The sequence below is a fragment of the Tympanuchus pallidicinctus genome, unplaced genomic scaffold, assembly GCF_026119805.1.
Source record: "Tympanuchus pallidicinctus isolate F22 unplaced genomic scaffold, pur_lepc_1.0 scaffold5, whole genome shotgun sequence".
Lineage (NCBI taxonomy): Eukaryota > Metazoa > Chordata > Aves > Galliformes > Phasianidae > Tympanuchus > Tympanuchus pallidicinctus.
This window is the reverse complement of record NW_026294769.1, coordinates 52,082,020-52,107,260: the sequence shown is the minus strand read 5'-3', so window position 1 is coordinate 52,107,260 and position 25,241 is coordinate 52,082,020. Positions and strand designations below refer to the sequence as shown.

The window sequence follows — 25,241 nt, the reverse complement described above, 5'->3', positions numbered from 1 at the left end:
GCTTTTAGGCCACTTTGAGACAGCTCACAGGGTGATCTGCTTGAATGCTATGCAGACTGCAATTATCAGAGGGAAAAAAAAAAACAAGTGGCCATACAGTCCTGCTCTCCAAAGGAAGCTTCTCTGCTGGGCTGAGCTGCTCTCAGTAATTCCCAGCTCCCACTGATTTTATTTTATATGTTGTGGACTGCACAATTTCTCTTGCAATCATTAGAATAAAAATGCAGGTCATTAAAGGTATTATGTTAATTTGGGCAATAGGAAAGTTGAGATTACATACTGTATTTAAATTTGATTCTGTGTTTTTTTTTTTTTAATAACAGATGTCAGGGGGAAAGACAAGTCTTTCAGAGCTTCTGTGGAGGTGTGCTGCATCTTTACATTTTAATGCTTTTTTTTTCTTTAAGATGAAGAACAATCATGAACAGAACTATTGTGGCTTGCACTTTGATCAGGAAAACATCAGCGTGGCAGATATGAGGAAAACAACCAACACCAATGATTAATCTGTCCTCATCACTCCTGTAAGAGCAATTTGTGCAGACTCTCCATCCAGAGAAATGTTCAAATACTAATGGCACAAGTCCCTCTAAAAATCCTCAGACACATTTCCCTTCCTTGGATAGAACAGAAGAGATCAGTAACAAAACAGAAGGACTATAGATACCCATAATATATTATTTTTTGCAATTACATGCACACAAAGTCTTTTCCCTGCTGGAAGATGTAAATGGGATCATTTATTTCTCCTCATCTTTAGCTTGGCACCTTCCCCTGAAGTTTCTGAGCACAAACTTCCTACATCAAGGAGCAGTTCCTATCCTCCTGTCTGATACACTGCTACCTTGTGTTTATTGTAATAAAAATCCTGAAATTTGAACTTTGCTCCCATCACACTCATTGTAGTGGATAAAGACCTGGGACACTTTCCATCTGTTTGAGTAAGATCACAGAATCACAGAATCACCCGGGTTGGAAGGGACCTCAAGGATCATGTAGTTCCAACCCCCCTGCCTAGCAGGACCACCAAACGTACACATTCAGATCAGGTTGCCCAGGACCCTGTCCAACCTGGCCTTGAACACGTCCAAGGACGGGGCATCCACAACCTCCCTGGGCAGCCCGTTCCAGGGCCTAACCACTCTCCTTGTGAAGAACTTCCCCCTAACATCCAACCTAAATCTTCCCTCCTTCAACTTGGATCCATTTCCCCTAGTCCTGCTGTTGTCAGCCCTTTTGAAGAGTTTACTCCCCTCCTGGGTGTAGGTTCCCTTCAGGTATTGATAGGCTGCACTGAGGTCACCCCGCAGCCTTCTCTTCTCCAGGCTGAACAAGCCCAACTCCCTCAGCCTGTCCTCATAGGGGAGGTGCTCCAGCCCCCTGATCATCTTAGTCGCCCTCCTCTGGACCCTTTCCAAAATCTCAAGTCTTTCTTGTACTGAGGGCTCCACACCTGGACACAGTACTCCAGATGGGGCCTCACAAGAGCCGAGTAGAGAGGGACAATCACCTCCCTGTCCCTGCTGACCACCCCTCTCCTGATGGAGCCCAGGATCCCATTTGCCTTTCGAGCTGCCAGAGCGCACTGCTGGCTCATGTTAAGATCACTCAAACAGCAAGCTGCTGTTCAGCTTGGTTAAGCTGGAAAGATCTGACCCCAGAATAACCCAATAAAGTTTGGCAACTGTTTGAAACTGCTAAAAGACTGGAATGTTTTCTCCAGTAGATGACTCAGTATTTTTATTCTCGGATGGAATGGGGACTAGAGAAAAGCTCTGTTCAGGAAAGCCGTACTGGAAACCTTTTCAAAGCACAGAGGTCAGTAGACAGCACAGAAACTCTGCTGCAACTCTTGCAGGAGTCAGTTATCTGCTAATCTACTGGTTTAAAAATAGCTACAAGTGGAAACAATTTTGAGTGATGGGGATGATTTGCTTGATCTTGACTAAAAGCCACAAATCCATAGAAAAGCCAAATTGAATTGCTCTTGGTAGGAGATCTTTCTGATGAAAGGTGATGTAATTTGGGGCTGTTGGTAAACAAACCAATATGTTGATTAATGCATATGATTTCCAAAACTCATGGTGAATTAAAAACAAGCCAACTAGAAGACAATCTGAAGAGTCAAGCTGATTTCATATACAAAAGTCTTTTGGTGTATGTTTTGTACTACACTTATGGATATGACTTGCATATTGTTTTATCACATTTAGATTTACTTCTAAAGAAAAAAGTATATTGAACTCTGCATTTACTTTTATTAATTTGAGGGTTTATATCTGAAATAAGGAAGGTTTATACACTGGCTTTTCACATTTTCAGACATGCTGTTCACTGATGTTTGTCAGGGGTTTCCTTGGAAACAAGCTGAACAATTTATCCCAAGCTCCAGCTCTGCATCTAATGCAAAGAATCAGCTACACAGATTGGGAGGAGAGTAGGGATTTCAATCAGCATTTGGTCGTTCCTATAGTTTACCTGACTCTGAAGCAGATAAATGAAATAGCAAGTTGCTACTTTTCCTTCCCAGGTATTTAAAGCCACCTATCTGAAATGGCAAGTTCTCTGGGAATGTTTAGCAGAGTCTGACAGTTAGATGCACTGAGCCTTCCTAAACCCATGAAAAATCAGAGGGATGGAAAGCACTCAGCCCTGAGGACTGGGTCTGTAGCCAGCCTCATGCTCTGCAGGGTGGAGTTCAGATTCAGTTTTTATTGTCAACCAAAGGTGAGCAATATGTATGAATGGAAATGTTTTCTAAGCATAGCCAGGTCAAATATTCATCTTTTACTATGCCTGACAGCATACATAACCTTTTCTTTCTATATTGCTGATAATAAGATGTAGACTAGAGTCTCTATACAACAGTAAGTGATTTTGGAAGGATACCAACCCAGCCTTTAAAAAAAAAAACAACAACAAACAACAATTTGGCCTTGGACACTTGATTCTGGTTACTGGATACTGATTCAGCCACTTTAAATCTGCCAGGTCTTTGTTGCTCTCAATGTGTAGGTCCTCAATTTTTTGGCTTCTTTTCTATGTGTGAGTTTTGGAGTCTTGGAAGATAGTAATGAATGCTCCCACTATCTGGTATTTAAGGAACTAGGCTAATGAAATGGCATTGTGATGTCCAAGTTTTATTTTTCAGAAAGAGGGGAAGTCCAGCATTTCCTCTGGACACAGGCCAATGGTCGTTCAGAACCAAATCACCAATTTCTGGTCACCTGCTCATTTGTTCTTGACTGTATCACATCTTGTGTGTTACTGGCAATGAACATCACTAATGCATGCTATCTAAATATGTTAATTATGTTTGGCTGAACCTCCAGTTCCTATTTTAGGTGGATATATTTATTTTTCATATCTTACTCTATTAACTTCAATAAAATCTTGGAATATTGAAGATCAGAATGTTAATAGTGGTACTGGTTTGATCATACAGCTTATCTCTTTCTTGAGAGATGAGTTCTCATTGTCTGCTCCGAAGACTGAATTGAGAATTTAATTTCTGTACAAAGCTCTGTTTGCTGAACATACGCTTCTCAGGAAGCTCTGTTTTGGAACATTTGAGAACATGTTTTGGGTTTGATGGTGTTCCCATGCTGTGTCTAATAAATGGAATTAAGGTGGGGTATTTTCCAGCGCTAGCCTTGCTGTAGTTTTACCACCTTTAAGGTATAGTTACTTGGAATATTCCTACAAGAGAAAAGCTTAAATCTTCAGTCAGAAAGGTGAAACTTAAATATATATTTTTAATGGGTTCTTTAAATGAGACAAATACAACAAATACAACATTCATTATTCCAGACTTTCTTATCCATTTTCTAGTCAGGCCAATGCTTACTACTTTTCCCAGACTATTGGGATTCTTCTGTAATAAATTTCTGAAGTAATTCTTAAATGCTGTGTTCTGTTTGCTTCCAGTAGTTATCAGCTGATGTGTCCTGCCCTTTAGCAATGTTTTATGCAAGTGGTTAATCAAGCATTTGGTTTATGGTGCTTTGTTTTGTATTTGTATTTTTGATTTCTGGACAACTCACATGAACTCCTCTGCTCTTTAGTGCCCACCCCAGTGAGGCAGTGATTCAATGTGCACTCACTTCATTAGATGAACAGCACAAACTGCGAGGCACTCAGCTCACTGGCTCAAGGTCTAGAAAAAATAAGCCACATTTTCAGGTTTCTATTTTGTCAGTTCATGTAAAATGTATGAGTGCTGTACTCTTGCAAAAGCCTGAATGCCAAAGAGCATTCTCTGATAGAGCTCTGATAAAGCTCCTCATTGATTGCTGATTGACTGAAGGACATATGTATTTTCCCCCATGGGATCTCACTGAATACTTTCTGCTAAAATTTTTAAGTCATTGATGGCTTGCCTTGCAGTGACTAGCCCTGTGTGAGGAGCTAGGGCTGGATTTGGAGGATCTTGGTTCACCTCCTTCCTGCATTTGGGTTTTGCCTCACCTTTTGAAATTTTTCCATCTTGCAAAGAACATTTAACTACAAGGCAGCCAAGGAAAAAGCATGTTATGTAAATGCATATTAACTTCCAGCTTGCAAATGGTCACGAATGGTGTTCTCCAGGGGTAGGTATTGGGGCCTGTCCTGTTTAATAGCTTTATTTGTGGCATGGATGAAAGGACTGAGTGTACTCTCAGAAAGCTTGCAGGTAACACCAAGTTGGGAAGAAGTGTCGATCTGCCTGGAGATAAGAAGGCGCCATATTAGGATCTGGACAGGCTGGATCACTGGGATGAGGCCACTGGGATCAAGTTCAACCTGACCAAGTACCAGATCCTGCCTCAACAACCCCAGGTAATGCTACAGGCTTGGGGCAGAGTGGCTGGAAAGTTGTGTGGAAGAAACAGATCTGAGGGTGTTCATTGGCATTTGGCTAAATATGAGCCAGCAGTGTTCCCAAGTGGCCAAGAAAGCCAATGGAACCCTGGCTTGTACCAGAAATAGAGTTACCAGCAGGGGCAGGGAGGTGACCATCCTTCTGTACTCAGCACTGGTGATGCTACACCTCAAGTACTGTGTTCAGTTTTGGGCCCCTCGCTACATCGATGCCATCTGGAGCGTGCCCAGAGAAGGGCAGTGAAACTGGTGAGGAGTCTGGAGCACAACTCTTATGGAGAGTGGCTAAGAGATCTGTGATTATTCAGTCTGGAGAAGAGGAGGCTCAGGGGAGACCTTACCTCTCTCTACAGCTGCCTGAGGTTGTGGTGAGGCAGGGGTTGCCCTCTTCCACGTAACGAGCAATAGGAGCAGAGGGGATGACCTCAAGCTGTGCTGTGGGAGGCTCAGATTGGATATTATGAAAAGTTTCCACTTCGAAAGAGTGTTCAGGTGCTGGAATGGGCTGCCCAGGGAGAGGGCTCAGTCACCATCCCTGGAGGCATTCAAGAAACATTTACATGTTGTACTGAGGGGCAAGGCTTAGTGTGTAAATATTGGTGGTAGATGCACAATTGGACTAGATGATCTTGGAGGTCTTTTCCAACCTTATTGATTCTGTGATTCTAAACTCTTTATAAATGATCAAACACCTGGCCGGGAAGTGAGCATGAGCAGGTGTGACTGCAGTGAACTGAGCTGCTACAGGCCTTTAAAATCTTTTTAAACTGTCCTGGAATTTACCTTTAACAATAACACAAACCTGACGACTGTGCACATCTACTGCCTTAATGGCAGGCAGTAGTATAGTTTGATAATTGAATTTTTTACTCACATTTTCTATGCCAAGAACTTGAATTATTTCTTTAAATTCAGACTATTTTCAAAACTTGATAATACCTTCACACATTTAGCATTAAATATGGAATCTTCTCTGAGTACTACAATATGAAGAACATCGTTCCCATCAATCACAAAGACAATTTTGATTGATTCAAACTTTACAGCTGGGATACTGAGCCATTTTGGTAAGCCTTTTCCTCCTGGACTTTTTCTACAAAAACAAGTATATTTGGAAGAAATTAAATACGAGTTAGCAACTTTGTCTCAATATAAATATACTGGACACACATCCAAATATAAAAAACATTTCCAGTTTTTACTTACTTTCTTTGTTTTGTCCATTGCCTTCAGTATAGTAATGTTCAATTCCTCCAAAACAGAGAGAACATTTTCATACTCTCCTAAGTGCTGCGAAAAATATTCTGAAGGAAGAAGAAAATCCAAGTCACCTATTCACTACTGGAAAATTCAATATTTAATCAAATGTCAATATATTCAAGTCTGAAATTAGTTATGATATTATTATTAGCTATCTAAATATATAAAATGATCAAGGCTTACAATGAAGGGAACGATTTTACTTTGAAATTTTGATAATATTTTCCTCAAAACCATTAATGAATATTTTAAATGCCAAAATTGGTGTTTCAGAACATTTCCTTTCAGTAAGTAATGCCAAGTCAACAAGAAGCAGACGTATTTTCAAAATATGTACATCTTATGTCTAAAATGAGTTTTCAGTATTTACTTCATAGTTATTATCAGGAAATGAAGTTTTCTTGTATTTCTTGTAAATCTGATTATAATGATACACAAAAGAATAGCTGTTGTAAAACCCTTAGGAGAGATGAAATCAAGTAAGGGCTGTTTTAAGTTGGGTTCAGCTGAGGCCCAGTGTTTTTCTGATGCAACCATGAGTTGCTCGGTTGTGCTTCTGAAACCAGGAACTGCAAATATATTTTCAATAAATATAATACATCCAAGGTATTTTTAACAAAAATAGTGAAAAGAACATTAATTGTGTATGCCTGTTCTTTCTGCTAAAATATCTTAATTTGAACCAAACTAGAGGGCATTCTTCAAAGTATGTCAAGCATAAAACAGAAATAAATCTGTAAAAATTGTATTTACTAATTTTCTACATATACTTGCGTCTGGATAAAATTCCATTAAGTAAATAAAATTATCACTGTATCAACAGGCTTTAGAGATTCTGCTGCATAAACTAAGGGCTCTCACAAAGGCACAAAAACACAAAGGAAATCTGACCAATGTTCATGAGTTTCGCAGGGCAATCATGAAAGATTTCAGTAGCCTGGTGACAAAGCCTGGTATTGCTGAGAGACTGAATGAAATGATTTAGAAAGAAAATATGCTGCACATTCATGCCCTGGAAATGAAACTTCACTTCCTAGGAGTTACGGAAATAAGTCAGAGGAAGCTGTAGACTAAACGCACGTTGGGTAAACTCAGCATCAGATTCACAAATGAGAAACACCCCAGAGGCAATCTGTGAAAGAATTACAAAGGAGTTGCAGAATTCAGGTATCATGAGGATTGCTGAAGCTGCCCTTAGTTAATCTAAATGGTCAGAAAAAAAATCAGTACTGAGCTGAGACCTCAGCCAGCTCTCTGGCTGACTGGTGGGCTCGGTTTGTGGGGTGAGCTCTGAGCAGGCCTACAGTGCACAAACCACCCCATAAGCTGTGTATAGCTCCTAGAACAAAGCCCCATTCTTCCTTGGCCAGGTTGGTACAGTTTTGGCCAGATTCTGAGCTAGCAGAAGTCATCACAGCACAACTGACTTTGGCTAAGTCACTAAATATTTATGTACTGCATGCTGAGATGCCCCTCAATGGGTTCCTTCTGCCTACAAGGTGACAAGCAGAGTCACCTTGTAGGCAGATACATCAGCTGGCACTCAAATCTACAGTGTTTTCAACTTTTAAAAGACTTCAGCATCACCGACTTTGGGAAAATTCAATAGGCCACTGTTTGCTGATATCTTTTCCCAGAAATAGCCTGCTTTTGACAAGCATAACTATCTGTTTGACACATCCTGTGGGAGGACTTACAGAAATTTTCTGTAAATACTTTCTACTGCAAGCAGCACCCCTAAGTCGTGGAAAAAATCTTCATGACTCACAGCAGGGATCAGGAACACAGGCAGGTCAGTGGGCCACTGTGGGGCTTTGCAGGAAGTTTTGGTGATGAAGAATGACAGTGTGTCCAACTGCTGCTCATACAGAACTGAGTTGGAGGCAGATAATGTACTTTCCTCCAGAGGAATATGAAAATGTTTTTCAAAATGTCCCACACACTCCTACCTTTGAAAACAATCAACTAGAAAAGTATCCCATAGGAAAGGAAATCAAGATCTCTTCACTAGAACCAAGTTCTTAAAGCTCAGACAGTCTGAGGCATGGATTAAGAAAAATATTTTCAAAGCAATATCTGTATCGAATGGATGGCTCTCTGAAAGATTATAAGACGTCTGCATTCTTCAAGTGTAGATTTTCAATGTAATTTACATATTTTCTGTTTGAGCCACAAAGGATAAACTGAAAGAAATATCATTTTATAATACAGAATATGTTCACTTGCACAGGGCTGCTGCAGGCAGAGATGATCTTTTCGTTTAATGAGGAACTTACCAGAAAGCTCTTCAGTGTCAAGATTGCTGGAAAGATAAAAGGATAGTGGGTTAGTGAGCTCAGTCACGGTGCCTGTTGCACTGATAGATAGCAGGACTCAAAGATCAGTTTTGACAGGAATGTGAAGCTCCCCTGCCTGGGCTTTAGCTTGGCCCTTGCTGCCTTGTGTAGGCACCTCCTGAGCCGTGCTGCAGCCTTTTTGCCCCACAACCTTCCTTCCCCATCGCGTTCCCTCCGCTTCAAGACATGGCACCTTCCTACTCACCAACAACACCTGCCCAGTCCCTGAGCATTACTCAGTGGAGTCTCAAAGCTGTCAGAAATCCATTTTAACACCAGAATTTGTGCTTTTTTTTTTCCCCCCTCCCTGCACTCCTTTTCTGTGGCTGTGGTGCTGGACAGCATGGCTCTGCTTAGCCTTCCATGCTAAACAGCAAAAACCCAATATTTGTCTTCCATTGGTGTTTCTCCCACAAAATGAAGTACAACAGAAGGACAAAATCAGAGATAGATTGTGTGTGCTGAGAAGCTGTAAGTCTTTCTGGCCATACATAACAGTTTCACCAACAAAATGAAAATAATAGTTGCACTGCCATATTGTCATGAAATACACATAGTATAAGCACATGAAGGTAAGCAAATATTCTTTAAAACTGAAATCTGTTTATTTCAAACAGATTTCATCCAGACTTTAAAGCATTCTTTTCTCTCTGAGGTTTTAAGAATCAAAAGAGAAACCATTTGAGCTGCAGCTCAGTGCTGAAGGTTGGCATATTGACTTTTCTCAGGGAAGAGAAGCTGATTATTAAACTTAAAAGCATGAATGTCCTTCTTGAATCTTGCTGATGGGTGAATATGGAATGGCTAACTGCAGTTAGGATTTTTTCACTTATCTTTTTAATGGGATTTTTTAAATTGACTTCTTAATAAAATTATGAAACGATATTACCTTAAAGTCATTTTCACAAATGCTAACTTTCTGACTTATTTATGAGAGAGACAGAAACAGACAGAAATTTCTGGATCCTGAGTTCTCAAAAACTTGCATAATCAGGGCTCTGGTCTGAGCATTTTTAACTGATGATGTAAATGAAGCTTCACCAAAACTTTCATTAACTAAAGGTGACCTGAACTGCATTTGAATGGACCAAGCAGGATGGCTGCAATGGGGAAATTCAAAGCCTGTAAGAATTAGTGCTGAGAAACTTAACCTGGATCAATAAACGGTTTGATGGGAGTAGTGTCTATGAATACTTAAGGCTGTTCACCATGGATCACTCTGACATCACTGCTTAACCATGGCTGATCTCCTTGCAACCACGTCTACAGTCAGCAGTCATTTTTGAAACACTGCAGATGTTTGCTCCCCAAATGCAGACTGAGATCTGATAAATGACCTCAGCCAAAAAGCAGCAACAGAATACCAGGATATTACATGGCAGGAGTTTGCTGCTCTGATGCCTGCTTCCTGCTCATTTTCCTCACATTTTCTGCCCTTTCGCATCTTCTGTGCTAATGCCTTCCCTTTGAAAACAACGTTTTTGTACTTTTCAATTTACATCTTGATAACAGTGGTTAAAAAAAAAATCCCTTAATATTGCAAGCCAGTCAAATTTGCTTGATGTTTTCAAATCTCACATTAAAATTCATTCTGGTCCTTGTTCTTCATCACTATCCTCAGCAGTGTGATACTAACAGAGCACTACGACGTGGCTCAGAGGATTCCAGCATCAGAACATCTGCGTTAGTCTCACTAATAAAAGTGATGCACTTGAAAATGGACTACAATTGAAAATGGAGAAGTATTTAGATGCTGAATTTATTTTCAATTAGAATTGGGCACTTGAATAATTAGAAAATTACTATCTGAAGTGATTTGTGCAACAGCACTCAAGAAGCCTGTGACAGAATATGACAAAAAGAATATGGATTTCACTCCAGTATCCTCATGGTGTTTCCTTTTCTGTTATAAATATCTTCTGAGGCTCCATTGTTCTTGGTGCACTGCTGGGAGGGGATGCCATTTTAGGCAGAACACTGTAATTTTTCATGTCACTGATTATTTCATGCTCTCAGAAATATAACGTTTCATCATACAACATGGCTGTCAGCAAACCTGGTGTTCTTTTTCTGCACACAAACAATTTTGAGCAACCTTCAGGATGTTACAGAAGCAATTAAAGAAGTTTGAAATATATTTAAGAGTAGAGGAGCGAGGCACAGACCAAGGGGCTGTTTGTGCAACTTGGTGCTTGGGTTTACGGTGGGCACCTGTTCATCATTTCAGTGCGTATACACACCAAGGGTGCTTCTGCTGCTCAGACCTATAATCTAACTGCTCTGAACGTGTAATTTGCAATATTTGCTGGATGACGCACATCCAGGCTCAGGCGCTCTGCTCCTGCTAAGTGCCCAAAGGATGGGGTAAAGCCAAATGCATTCACATCACATCAGCACAATCATTTTTTAAACCTCTGTGCACTGTTTGCTTTCTGAATTTCTACTAAATGCCATCCTTTTCCATGCCTGACTGCGTGTACAATGCTCTCTACCTAATAACATGAGCAATTTTTAAAGATCTACTGCAAATATGCTACTGTTTGATAAAAAAAAAATTGGTATTATCTGCTGCTCAGTGACAGACATATAGGCAAATTCATTTGGCCAAAGTGACTGTTTGTGGTATAGAATGGAGGCATGTGAAGCAGCTGTGACTGCTCCCTGGTTCTCCACACCACTGTCAGCCATGGGTTGGGGCTGGCCAAAGCAGGAAGGTAGAAGCCATTCCACCTATCCGCTGATGGGCAGTGACATTTCTTCAGCAAAGGAATAACAAGCAGTGTGGACTCTCTTCATCTACAGCAGTTATTTTATTGAAGAACTCAATACTGTATTTAAGATTTAATGAACTAAATTCTTTTAGGATATCCACTGCCTCTACAATTGTAACTGAAGAAGGATAGTGTGTCAGGTCTCCATTCTCAGGACTGAGAAGGATTGATTTCAAAGGCTTGAACCAACTCTTTTATTGTGCCCATTTGCACATCTCTGATAAATTTGGTTTCAGAGAGGAAAGCTCAAGGCTGGCATCTCCTGTTGTTAAGCAGAAGCATATAATTTGTGAATGAAAGGAATGTCATGATAACTGTGCAAGGGCAGCTGAATAGTCATCTGTGGATGTTCTCAGCCAAAAAGCTGTGAGCTCTTTGCAGCAAGCTTGCATAACATCCCACTTCAAGTCAGCCAAATGAGATACTTGCTCCAACACTACAGAGAGTGTTGTGTCAAGGAAACTTAGAATATGTGCACTTGCATTTTAAGGACATTCTGCCTAATATCTCCTTTGGAACAGCAATGAGTTTTTTTGCTCAGGTTTGTTCAAAGTTTCTTACAATTGGAGGCAAAGCTGCTTTCTGCTATAAATGAGATCATAGAATCATAGAATCAATAAGTTTGGAAAAGACTACTAAGATCACTTAGTCCAATTGCTGACCCTTCCCCACTGTGCCCCCAGTGCCACATCTACCCTCTTCTTGAACACCTCCAGGGATGGTGATTCCACCACTTCCCTGGCAGCCTGTCCCAATGCATTACACAAGGAAGGGAAGAAAGAGGGGGCAAAATGAAACAGGGCTCAGGAACCAATCCCTGGAAAGCCAAACTTCTTGCTTCCCTGAACACATTACTGCTTCAGCCCCAGGGCTAACTGGACCTCACATCACCTGGTTTCTCAAATACAGATCGGTTTTGCAGCTCTGAGATGGGCAGTGGGGCTGTGGGCTGTGTTACTGTCCCAGATTTTGCTGCACTAAATAACTGCACAGCTTGCTTATGGTTAACTTCAGACCAAGCTATAACTTCAGTGTTGTCACTTATTGCTCTGCATGTGGCAGGGACAGAGGGGAGAGTAAAGGATTTTTCCTGCCAGCAACTTCCCCCCCAAAAAACACCCTTGCCCTTCTCATTAGGCAAGATACAATGAATAAAATACTTCATGGATGGCTGGCCACCTTAATGACTACAGCACACTTGCCTGTGTTTCTAAAAGCGCTTTTTAATGTTATTAAAAGGTGCGGATGCTAAAATCTCTGGAGAACTGTGCAGTGGCTGCAGAACCATTTGCCAGCACATTCTGAATCACATCAGCCTAAACAGGGAGACAAAAGTCAGCATGATGATGGCTCTTTTACCATGGGTGGGATACACTTCAGGGTTTTCACCTTTCAGGAGATGATAACGATGTTTCAACTTTGGAGTTTGTTCCAAAACAATTTTTCTCAAATGGAAGCTACCCCTACCATTAACAGTGAGCTCACTGCTGATGTCTTCTGGAGAACTGATCTGAAATGAAACCTTGTAAGTCAGTTCCATTTAGGACAATGGAATTGAAATGGCTTGTTACATTTTGATCGTTCCCATGTGACTGAGTCTCTTATTTTCTGCAGAATACTGAATTTTACATTAAAAATAACCATTCATGTGGAAAATTTCCAAGCAACTCTATTTGCATCTTGTCTGTGTGACTGGAGGTTCTGTGTTGGCATCAGAACCCTGTCAATCACTCATTACACTTCTTTTATTCAGTCATGAAATGCTGAACTGTATAATCAACTCATTCTGAACAGTATTTTCCCTTTTTCTCTGCACTTCATTTCCAAACTGATTTTTGTAGCTACCATCTTTAAAAGACTGAAGATTGAAGTCAATACCTGCAATTACATCTCTCAAACAGCAGCAAACACACCTTCCTCATGTCAGGGCTGCACCATGTACCTGAAATTGCTGTTCACTCAAAAATATAGCTTTAAAAATGGGCAAAAGCTAACGTATATTTTCCTCCTTTGTGTTTTGTTGTTGTTTTTTTTTTCTTTGTACTGAATAATTCAATTTTGAAAAAAAATACTTTTGGCTCACTTGCACATCGTGTTATTACAGAGCCTGTCACTATCTCATACTGTTTTTTAATCAGTCTTTTTTGTTTCTTGATCATATTTCCTAGTTCATTATTTTTTCATTGTACTTGTATTGGACAGCAATAAATGAGCAGCAGTGAGTGAGTGAAACAAAAACAAAATATCCAAGGACCAATATCCATAAGTGCTGCTACAGACTGCTGTCAAATTACCAGTGAGTTGTTTTTTCAGCCAGAGTCATGAAGGAAGAACTGTAGTCCCATATAACATGTCTTTCACTGCAGTTACATTGCACAGGCTAATGCAGATGGATGGGTTCCCATGGCTGCAAGGATAGTGATGACATCTTGCTCTTGGATATCAAGTCAGCATCCTTTTGGAGTTTGCCATTAGAGCATTCTCAGCCCTTCTCTTTTTGACCCTTTTAACAATGTTTTTTTATGAGGGTAGATAGTGATGGGACAAGGGGGAATGGTTTTAAACTGACACAGGAGAGGTTTAGGTTGGATATTAGGAGGAAGTTTTTCACACAGAGGGTGGTGATGCACTGGAACAGGTTGCCCAAGGAGGTTGTGGATGCCCCATCCCTGGAGGCATTCAAGGCCAGGCTGGATGTGGCTCTGGGCAGCCTGGTCTGGTGGTTGGCGACCCTGCACATAGCAGGGGGTTGAAACTGGGTGATCATTGTGGTCCTTTTCAACTCAAGCCGTTCTATGGTTCTTTGATTCTATGATTCTATAATTCTATGACCCAAGGGAGGAACTAGGGCAGTGGCTAATGAAGATCTGGACAGGAAGATTAGTATGCTGTGAGCCTCCAAACCTTGGAGGCAGATGTTCATGTATGCACTGGGCATTCAAGCTACCCTGCCACAAAAGGAGACTCAGTGAATTCTCTGCAGCTGAGGACTTTGCAGTGAACCAGCCAGAAGGAACTTAATTAATAGGGCATAACACAGGCATCCAGTGTTGTTTGAGCTGCTCAAGCATCTTTCTGCCTTCACTTACATCCAGCTGCTTCTCCTGTGTCGTCCTGTCTATTCTGGACAGATGTCTCAGGTTGGAGTATCTTAAATGCCTTATGCCTGAACAACAATAATGAAATCTGTGTCAGCAGAGCTACTTCTTAGGTACTTCTTACTTCACTAACTTAGGGAGACTTAGACACCCTGCTGATCTATGCACATACAACTGTACATGTGTCCTCATTTAATGAACACCCAGTGTGATGGACTATCCCAGATGCCCAGCATCTGCCTGGAGCTGTAGGTGCCCAAGTTTCTCAGGCCCACACCAAACTTGTCTCTGGTTTGTACATGCTTTTTCTTCTTTAACTTGTGCCACACACAAAGGCTCAATGGGATACCTGCCTTTAAGAGGTTGCATGTGCCCCAGGTCTGTCTAAACACTCCTTGCGTCCCTCCCACCTTGTAATTAAAGTACTGGCTGAGGACTTCATTTTCCCAGTAAGAAAAATGAGAAAAACAAGTCTGATTCCCCACTGACTCATATGAATCAGTAATCAGTGAAGCATTTATCACACCATCTCTCTGGTAGCACTGCAGACTGAATCCCCTCGAGATGTACTGCATATCTCTTAGTTTGTAACTTTGCCAAATATTCTCATTATCTTCTGACACCTTTCCCCTGAGGTTGCCATTATGCTAAAAACATTTTCTGTGAAAGTTACTGGGGGAGGGGGAGGTGGGAAGGAAAAAGGATAAGAGCAAAGGCAAGATTTGCTTTTGCAGTGAATGCTAAAACCAACTCACAGAGAGATTAACCATTTCAAGGAAGTGTGGCATTTGTGTTTTGCCTTATGGCAACCAATATTAGAGCCCACGTGCCATTTCACTGTAGAACTGTCAAATCTGATAATTTATGCAGAGGTTTGGGTGGGAAATAGTAAGTTTAACAACTGATTGAAATGAGTCAGAGTTATCCTTAATGTGTTTTACAATATTTCATCTATGCTTCATAGAAAATTTTATTAATTTTGTAACTTGGAACTATGGTAAGGTGAAAAATACTCAAGTCCTCTTCTGAAAATAGTGATAACAATCTGGTAGGAGAGGTCTTTGCCACAGATCAGTGCAGTGTTGATAAGGCTGATAGTTTTCTGCTTGTTTACACTCCTAGTTTGGGTATTATGAAAGCTTTATAACAAGTCACTGAATAGCAAAATATACCCCAGTGAGACTATTAAAATACCAAAATACTCTCTATTTTGCTTGAAATCCATGGCACTTTTGTGCGGAGATTGTAAAGATATGGAAATTATGCCTGACTTTATGACTATTTATCTTATTTTTACTTTTTAGATAGAACTAATCCTATGGACAAACATTTAGAGATCATGATAAATATGCCTTTAGCAAGTGATCCAGTCACACCACAGATGTTTGCAAATGCTAGCAAAGAATATATAGAGAAACATGGCATTGTAAATATATATTTTGCCATTATCATCTTTTAAAGAATTGACTTAAAAAATGTTTATGCTGAAATTTCACTTTTGAAAAACTGATAGCATTCAGCATTCTCTTACACAAGGACTGCAGCTACAACATCCACAACTAACACAGGGCATACCTTTGGGTAAAGAGCTGTCTACAGAGAAGTAGGTGAGATGCAGGCGAATGACACCTTTGGGAAATACAATAGAGATTGACACAGACTGTCTGGAAGTCATGCTAATGGTACAGTTTGTTCTTTAAGATCTATATAAAAAGGCAGTATAACTTCCTGCATTCTTTTCTTTTGTCTTAGGATATGTAGACAAGCTCATCACTGAATTTTGTGACAAAAGCTGTTTTTCCTGTTCCATTGCAGGAGAATCAAAGTAGGTGACCTTTAAGGGTCCCTTCCAATTCAAACAGTTCTGATTCCTTGCTTATTAAAGTGCTTGAAATACCACATCTGCAATAAGAAATACCACTTATTTTACCAATTATATGCAACTATAGGAGAAATATCTGGGTATTTGGGTTGGTTATGCACTGCCATGTGATTCAAAAGGGCCAAGAAACAAAAGAGCAAGAAGAAATAACACCAGAAATATTTAAAAATTAAGGCTGGAAAAGACCACTAAGAGCATCCAGTTCAACCATCCTAATATCATGCTGCTCATTTTAGTGGTCTTCCATAGTCTGTCTGCTTTGTAATAGGTACATTACAATAGTTTGTCTTGGTTTAAAAAAAAAAATAATAATACCTTTCTAATTCTCTTCTTCCACCAGATTGACATTAGGACCTGAGTAATGGAATTTTATAATAGCTGGTTAATTTAGCTCCCTTCAAGGTGTTAACCTAGTGGAAGTCTCTTATACATTGAATTTTATTTTTTGCTTTTTGAAAGTTTGCTGTAGCTGAGGTGCAAAGAAAATTCAGGTTTCCTGAGCTTGTGGTCCATGAATATCAGTCTGAGGCCACTTGCTTGATCTGCACATAACAGCACAAAAACTAACATACAAAGAAAATGAGGTTTTGAGTGCTGGCAGAGTTAAAACATTTAATGCAGGCAGGAAAAACCCTAAGTCTGCTCTTCTGACAAAATGAAATTTTGAAGTACACCGAAGATGTTTGGGAAGATCAAGACATATTCCCTTACCTATCTGTCCTTGGCATTTACATGCAGTATAAATCACTATAGTATGAGAACGCTGCACAACCTCAATCTTTATATAACATTCATAGAATCACAGAATCATAGAATGGCCTGGGTTGAAAATGACCTCAAAGATCATCTAGTTTCAAGCCCCCTGCTATGTGCAGGGTCGTCAACCACAAGACCAGGCTGCCCAGAGCCTTGAATGCCTCCAGGGATGGGGCATCCACAACCTCCTTGGGCAACCTGTTCCAATGTGTCACCACCCTCTGTGTGAAAAACTTCTCCTAATATTTAACCCAAACCTCCCCTGTTTCAGTTTAAAACCATTCCCCCTTGTCCTATCACTATCCACCCATGCAAACAGTCGTTCTCCCTCCTATTTGTACGTTCCTTTCAAGTACTGGAAGGCCACAACAAGGTCTCCCCGGAGCCTTCTTTTCTCCAAGCTAAACAAGCCCAATTCCCTCAACCTTTCTTCATAGGAGAGGTGTTCCAGCCCTCTGATCATGCTACTGGTCCTCCTCTGGACCTGTTCCAAGAGCTCTGTGATCAATCATAAACTCCTCGGTGATTTCAGGCAGAGACAACAATTTTTGCTTCACTCCCTTGGACTGTTTGAGAATGAAAGCATAGTAGATGGTTTTAGGATTGTTTAATATGTGCACGTTTCTCCAAATTCTTACATTACAGAACTTCCTAAGGTTCAGTGAGCATTTTGCTGCTTTTCTTAGCCAACTGGTTAATTTAAGACATTTTACATAATCTGCCCTTTTCTGCAAATGCCAGTGAGTAAAGTTTTGTCCTCATTATATCTGCTTCATGTGATTTTTGCTGGAATGTCCTAATGAGGAATTCATATTACACTGCCCAAGATGTTTCTCTTTTCTATACCCACCTGATATTTGGCATGCTCTGTCTCGCTGTCTTATGACAAGGTTTTGAAAAGCAAAAAGGTGCTAAGGAAAGCCTTTAAAGTGTATTTCCCTTTATTAAAGAGAAATATCAAGTAGTATAGAGTGCTTTCCAGCTCTAAGTCAGGCATCAAGCCTTTTATCAGTTAAAGACTTTGGGAAAAACACTCAAAATCTTCTTATTGCTGTTTTAAATTAAGGCATGTTTTCTTATTATCTATATCTAGGTTCTACTCTGTGACAAGTTATAAGTAAATAAACAAATAAATAAATACACTTCTGGTTGGAAAAAGTGATTTAGTGGTTTTCCTGAGTCTTCTACCTGTTCAGTCCTCTGAGAGAGATGAAAACCTGATCCTTCACAGCACGTATTCTTTGTGACTTTTGTACCATGCTTTCTGCCAAGCTTTTCTCAGAGTGAGAATGATCCCTCTCTGATGTCTGCCATGTATTACCTACTGTCAGCTAGTAACACTGGCCTTCGACAAAGCCTCATATATTTCCCAGGAGAAAAATCATAATGTTATTCTCATTTTACTATATATTCTTCAGATCTGTGTGTTCTCCAGTACAGAGGAAAAGCTCTAAAGATTGCAATTAATACAACTTCTACAATAAAAATATTTTTCAAATAATAATAATAATAAAGCTTTACAAACAAAAAGAAAACATCCAGGGAAAGAAAAAAATAGAACATCCTTAAGATCTTTTTTTAAAGATCTCACACACTTACTAAGGATATTTGCCCAACAAAGGTAGATATGTACAATGGTGGTAACATAAACTGACTGTCAAGCACGTATAAGGGAACATGAACGTTTTAATAAAGGCTAAAAAACTTGTGTGAAGGATAATCTGATAATCAGATTCCCACAGTGTTCCAAGGAGCATGTGGCTCATTTTGCTGGCATATAGATAGACTATTTGCATCGTCTTTGTTCCACAGCCTTAGCCACTGTTTTTAAGAAAATTGAGAATATTAAAATATTACATTTATTTCTTCTTTACCTGGTGCCTAAAAAATTCAGCAGTATTTCAGCCATTTTCTTCCTTGAATTTCAAGTACTTAAACGCTTTTGACAAATTAGGGAAATAACAACTGCCTTTATTTCTTTTCTTACAGTAAAACAAAACCTCCTGTTGTCCTCCCATACCGTCTGTTAAGGTAAGTGATCTATCAGTGAAAGCTGCTTCTCTGTGCTTGTGGCATTCCACTAATGAGAGCCTTTAACACTAGGTGCTTTAGGATGGCCTTGGGATAAGGATGCCAATGCCTCCATTTTGTTCTGGATTGAACCAGAGGAGGAGCAGCAGAAGCTGAGGATAAAGGGAACAAGGAAAGATGCAGTGCTGTGGCACTGACAAGTGAAGGAGAAAAAAACATAGGAGGGTTACTGCCAGGAAGAACTTATTTTGTTTCCTTGTAGAAAGATAAACCCAGAGACACAGTAGAGTTTAAATGATGTAAGTTCCTGTTATATTATCACATTGTCTTTATTTTTGTTATGGCAAGCATAGGAAGCTGGGCCATTATAGCATCTTCATACACACTGTCTCACTGTAGGCAGCTAAGGAAAGCAGTACTGACTTACTGCATGCTCACTGCTTGTAAGGGGGACCACAGCCCATGCCATGATGGTTGCCTGATGTCTTCACAACCCCTCAGCTAGAGAAACAAGCAACCTCCTTGACTACAGTGTTGTGATTTAAGCCAGCGGGTGGCTGAGCACCATGTGGTCGTTTGCTCCCTCCCCCCATTTCTTAATGGGATGGGGGAGAGAATAGGGAAAAAAAGCAGAACTTGTGGGTTGAGATAAAACTATTTACTAAGATAGAGAAAATGAAAAGGTGAATAATCATGATAAATAATTACATATATATATGAATGTCTATAACAAATGATGCCAAGCCACTGCTCATCACCCCCCCAAACTATGCCCAGTTCACTCCCTGAGCAATGGAAGAGAGCAAGGTGAACTCTCACCCCTTTCAAAACTCCTTCCATCAGCTGTCTAATTCTGTTCCTTCCCAGATCCTTGGGCCCTTCACTGAGAATTGCTTTGGTACTGCACAACATTGCATAGCTGCAACTATAAATATGTTGGTGTGTTATCAGCATTGTTTTTCTCCTAGATCTGAACTACAGCATCATACCAGACACTCTAAAGAAAGCAAGTCCGTCCCAGCTGCAACTAAGACACACAGAGTTCAATTTAAAAACCACTACCTTGATAATACCATCCTGATTAGCAGTAACTGGGAGATCTGTAGTGAATAACTGCAGATGGACAGAAAGTAAATAAAAAGGAAAACCATTCTCTTCTTCAATCACTATACATAAGGAAAAAAACAGCTTAAGAGAGAATGCAGTGGCATAATATTTGATCTGCTGAAAGCAACAAGCAGTGTTGCCAATCTGTTGTCTTGTTTAGCCCAGTCATAAAGAAGACATCAAAATTGCCCAAGAGATGACATCAGCACCGTTCCCAAACCAGCACCAGATGGGATGTCTTTTTCTGTCCTTTGTTATTCATGAGTGCTTTGGTTACTTTTTTCCCAGCTCAACATCTGGTCAAGTACTCGTCTCAGGTAATGAGTCAGTGAAGAGGGGTAAAGAATGGAGAAACTGATATTTAATCCTGGAGGATTAAATCCTGGAGGCCATAGCATCATTTCCTTATTAACATGAGAGGAAAGCATAGAAAATTTGCTCTGCAAATCACATACATCAGAACTTAGATATTTCTAAAGAGTTTAAAAACAGTGCAGCTGAACAGCTTAGAGCAGAATGACAGTACAGCTTTCCTAAAGAAGCCTTCTTCCTAGAGTTTAAAATCACCCTGATGGCTTTTTCCATTCTCAGGTGCAGGGAGTAGCACTTTGAGTGTAAGAAGGGGACACTTACTCTGTGTTGTGTGTATCAATCATGTGAAAAAGTTCATGCAGTTCTTCTCCACTCAGAACTCCATCAGCAAAGTAAGCTTTGAATTCATCAAAGGACAGTTTTCCATCATCTGAAAAAAGAAAATAAGAAGAAAGTGTCAGCTTTGTTTATGGTTCTGCTCATTTAGTCCATGCGACAAAAGAGGAAGCTATTAAAAAAAAACACCAACCACTACCTCTTCATAGTAAATGTAGAAACTTTATATTCAAGACATGTAAATAATATGATGTAAAATGCATCAGCTGTTGTACAAGAATTCTCAGTTAGACTGACAGCTCTGTTAATCTTCCTCCTCATCTTCCAAAAAAGATAGTTTGGATTTGTAAGTCTCTACTGCCAAACACATCAAGACAATCTTCTTGTCCTTGCCTTGATCCCATTCACTGTGTCTTCTTCCCATCCTCCCCACCCTTCCTCCTGCTTGGCCCATGTCCATGTCTTCACCTCTGCATGGAATATCAGTGGCCTCTTGGGGCAAAGAAACCTCGGGAAACTACAAAACCAATAATTTCTTGAAGGAACATGTTGGTTCAGTGAAGATTACTCCAGCTATTTATAGTTATCTATTTATTTTCCTTTTCTACTGCTTCCTGCCTCTTAAAAAGGAGAATGAAAGGGAGTGCACAATTCAATAGCAGTAGGGTCTCCTGTGTGGCTAGCAATGTTAATCAATACACTGCACTGGTCTGCAGCATTACGATTTTCAAAAAAAAAAAAAAAAAAAAAAAAAGCCCCAAGCTTGGTATAGAACTAACAAAAGAAAAAAGAAATGTTTGACTTTTATGGAGTAAAAAAATTCTTTACTATGAGAGTGGTGAAAAAGCTGCCCAGAGAGGCTGTGGATGCCCAGTCCCTGGAAGTGTTCAAGGCCACATTGGATGGGGTCCTGGGCAGTCTGGTCTAGTATTAAATGTGGAGGTTGGTGGCCCAGCCTGTGGCAGGGGATTGGAGATTCATGATCCTTGAGGTCCCTTCCAACCTGGGCCATTCTATGATTCTGTGATTCTGTGAGTAAGAAGCCAGCTCCGTGTCCTCTTCCAATGGAAAGAATTTCAGTTCATCTTCTTGGTCAGTATAGAAAATAATGTTTTATATTTGACAGCATGTGACTAGTCTGGAGATGACACCAAAAATACGCAATGAGAAAACTGTTTTGAGCATATATCAGAGGTCAGCCAAATATTAAGGCAGTATTCAAATTGATCATGTAACATATAGTGGAGCCCAGCTATAAAAAAATTTGACTTTATATTGTCTAAGTACCTACTATTACCATTTGTTGGGAACAAGAACAATCATAACCACATGGATCTCGATCACCACCAATATGATCTTGTCAATCCTGATCATCGATACATCTCCCTGTAGTTAGGAGGTGTCTTCAGGGCTGATGAAACTGGAAGCAAGGAGAAGTCTCATATGATTAAATTTAGAAGGACAGTAATAGCATGTATGCTGATTGAAGAGGAAAGAGTCCTTGTTACAACTTCTACTGCATTATTTAGCAGGTCATTTTCTTGATTTCACTTTAATTATAGCAAGCCTTTGTCTACGTGAGACAAAATCACTGAGATGTATTAGGAAGTGGTTAATTGGTGTTTTCAGGATGTTAGCACTTTAGATTGAGGCTCTGCCCTCCTTTTGTCAAACTGTGCACAATCCTGACTAATTTCTAAAGGATTTCTAATTTCTAAATGAATACTACACTATTTTGCTGAAGTAGGGATGGTATTTCTACTTCCTTACATCTGAACTACATCTACTTCCTTACGTCTAAAAAATCCTACTCATTCTGCTAAGCTGCAGATACTTTCTAATAAACAGATTTTCCTATTCTTTTAATTAAGAGAATCAGAAATTGATAAAATGTGTCATAGTTTGGATAGCTTGTCCCACCCATAGGATGGCCATGACTGCATTGACAGAAGCAGCAGAATCAGGCAATCATTTATTCTTGTAAGTAAGACTCTTGGATGCAGGGATCATTGGAGTCTACTAACTTGGCCTCTAATTAGACACCATGATTATTTTTTTCTTGAGAATATGATTCAAGGATGAGGAGAGGGAATTAGTTAAATGAAAAAAATAATGAAAATTCTGACTTCTGAAATGGACTACAGTCCAACATAGCCTATCACTCATAGGACACAAAACAACGGTAGAGCAAAAGGCTGAGATGCCCTTAACACCCAACAAGTTTACAATACTGCAGCCTAATTTTACAGCAGTGAAGCATCCATTACAAAGGCAGTGTCTGAATCCTGTAACTGTGAGCTCTGCAGTAGCATGCTCACTTGAAGGGCAGAGCTAGGGAATATCTTCAATCTCTTACTTGCTCTTATTTCATAATTTCTTTGATTTGTATATATGACTTCAAATGTGCTGTCTTCAAGAGGATTCAAAATTGGACAAATTGAGTGTCTGTTTCAACAAAAACATTTTGAAAGTTTCCACTTGAAAAGACAGATTGTAGCTGGCAATAATCATCATTATGATTAAAATGAAAAGGCAAGATCTATAAGAAATCTAAGTCAAGATGGCACAAGTGTGTTGAAGTGGCGAAGACAGGCAACTCCCTTTGACAGAACTGCCATGATTACCTAATTGAGAATCTAAATACATCTGCCATTTGGCACTGGTTGCAGAGTACAAATACCAACAAGCTGCTTTTCACAGCTATGCTTTCTTTGGCTTATGCCGACAAAATTTATCATTTAATTAAATTGCCTCTGCAACTTTAGCCTCTGCTGCGCAGGGGATTCGTGTGAGCTACACACACACAAGGAAGCAGTGATTTTTGGCAACTTTCCTGTATTAAGCATATGTGTTTACTCACAGAGCAGCCTGGCTGTGACACAGAACCTGAAACATCTGCCTATTTATCTTTGTTCTTGAGGATCATTGGTTTTACATCAATCCACAAAATCAATGAACTGCCAACTGCCAGATTGGGCACATCAGCTGTTTGCTTTGTATTTCATTATCCAACAGCAGAGACTGCCTTTTGATTCATCACTGTTATTTTCAGTAACAGTTTTAAAAGCCAGTCTGATACTTCAGTAAGGTTGTTGCTGGCAAAAGCTAAGGAGCATTGAACATATTTGGTTACTTACAGACTTCATGCAGCTACACTTACTGAAACAACAACTTGATTATTTGAGGCATTTCTCTCATTTGGTATAAGTGTAACTGTCTGCTACTGTAAGTGGGAGCCAGGGTAGATCTGTTCCTCTTGAGTAAGATGAAGTTCAGGCCCAATCCCTAGCAAGTGTTCCTTTTACTGTTTAATTGAAGACTTCTGCCTAGCCAACTGCTTTCCCAGCTTCTAGCATGAGCCTTAATTTAAAAGACTGCATCACATATCCTCAGTCCTCCCTCCCTGGAGGCATGGTTCACTGCCCGCAGAGCTTCCAGATAAATACTGTCTGGTTTAAGAGCTCCAAAGCAGCAGAGCTGAACCGTCTGTTACAGATACTTCAGTCTTTGCCACTGGCAAAGTGACAGGGGATGGGTGATTCATGGAAGATAAACTTTTCCGAAGGCACATCCCTTGGACAAACCAGACAAATCCTTCAGCCTTCAGCAGTGTTTGCCTTGGCAACATTATCTCACAGGAGCTGTTTTGCAAGCCTTGCTTGCTCTTGCGTATTTGTGAAGTTTCTTCAAAAACAAGCATAGTTCCCCAACCTCCTTGGAGCTCAAAGGTTCCTGACTGGCAGTATAAACAATAAAATGTATCTCCCTATGTAGCTCCAAGAGTAAAGCCTTCTATTTTATGATGTTGACTCACGACATCAAGAGGGGGATGTTGGCAGATGTTCCTACCAATAGAAGCATAGAATCATCAAAGTTGGAAAAGACCTCCAAGATCATCCAGTCCAACCATCCACCTACCACCAATATTTCCCCACAAAACCATGTCCTTTAGTACAACATCTAAATGTTTCTCGAACACCTTCAAGGAATGCGACTCCACCACCTCCCTGGGCAGCCAGGAGACATTGCAAATTGTCTATCTTGTCTAATTGATTTCAAAGGACTACAGTGTATCTGACAAAAGAAAGCCACATTTGTACTCTCTTTCTGAGTTGAAAGATAACCCCAGTGAGCAAAACAAAATAATAATTAAAAAACCAAAAAAAAAAACCAAAAAAACCAAACCAAACCAAACCAAAACAGAACAAGGTACCTTTGATGTATTTGGATTCTCCATTCCCAAAGATAATGGCAAATGATGAGTTTGAAGCCCACAGAGGTTACAGTGATCAGGGGAGCAGTGTACCTTGCAGAGGTGATGGCAAAGGCCTGAAGGCAACCAAACAGTTCCCACTGTCACCTATTTTTCACTTCTGGGTAGGACTGTGAGCCCTTCCCAGCAGATACTGCCTTTGTTCATTCAGCATAGGCCTCCAGCAGCAAAAGTAATCTACATGTTTCACAGATGAGCTTCCAGCCAATGTTTCCATAG

At 40.1% G+C, this 25,241-nt stretch overlaps 1 protein-coding gene across 1 annotated transcript in view; it reads right to left on the bottom strand.

The window, feature by feature from the left end:
• Positions 1-25,241, bottom strand: part of NECAB1 (N-terminal EF-hand calcium binding protein 1) — a 54,290-nt gene that overhangs the window by 20,533 nt on the left and 8,516 nt on the right. Inside the window, exons 3-5 of the mRNA XM_052703375.1 lie at positions 20,735-20,843; positions 8,397-8,422; positions 6,067-6,164 (exon numbers count right to left, since the gene is read on the bottom strand). Of these exons, the coding sequence (XP_052559335.1) occupies positions 6,067-6,164; positions 8,397-8,422; positions 20,735-20,843 (233 nt within the window). The remainder of the gene's footprint in view (positions 1-6,066; positions 6,165-8,396; positions 8,423-20,734; positions 20,844-25,241) is intronic.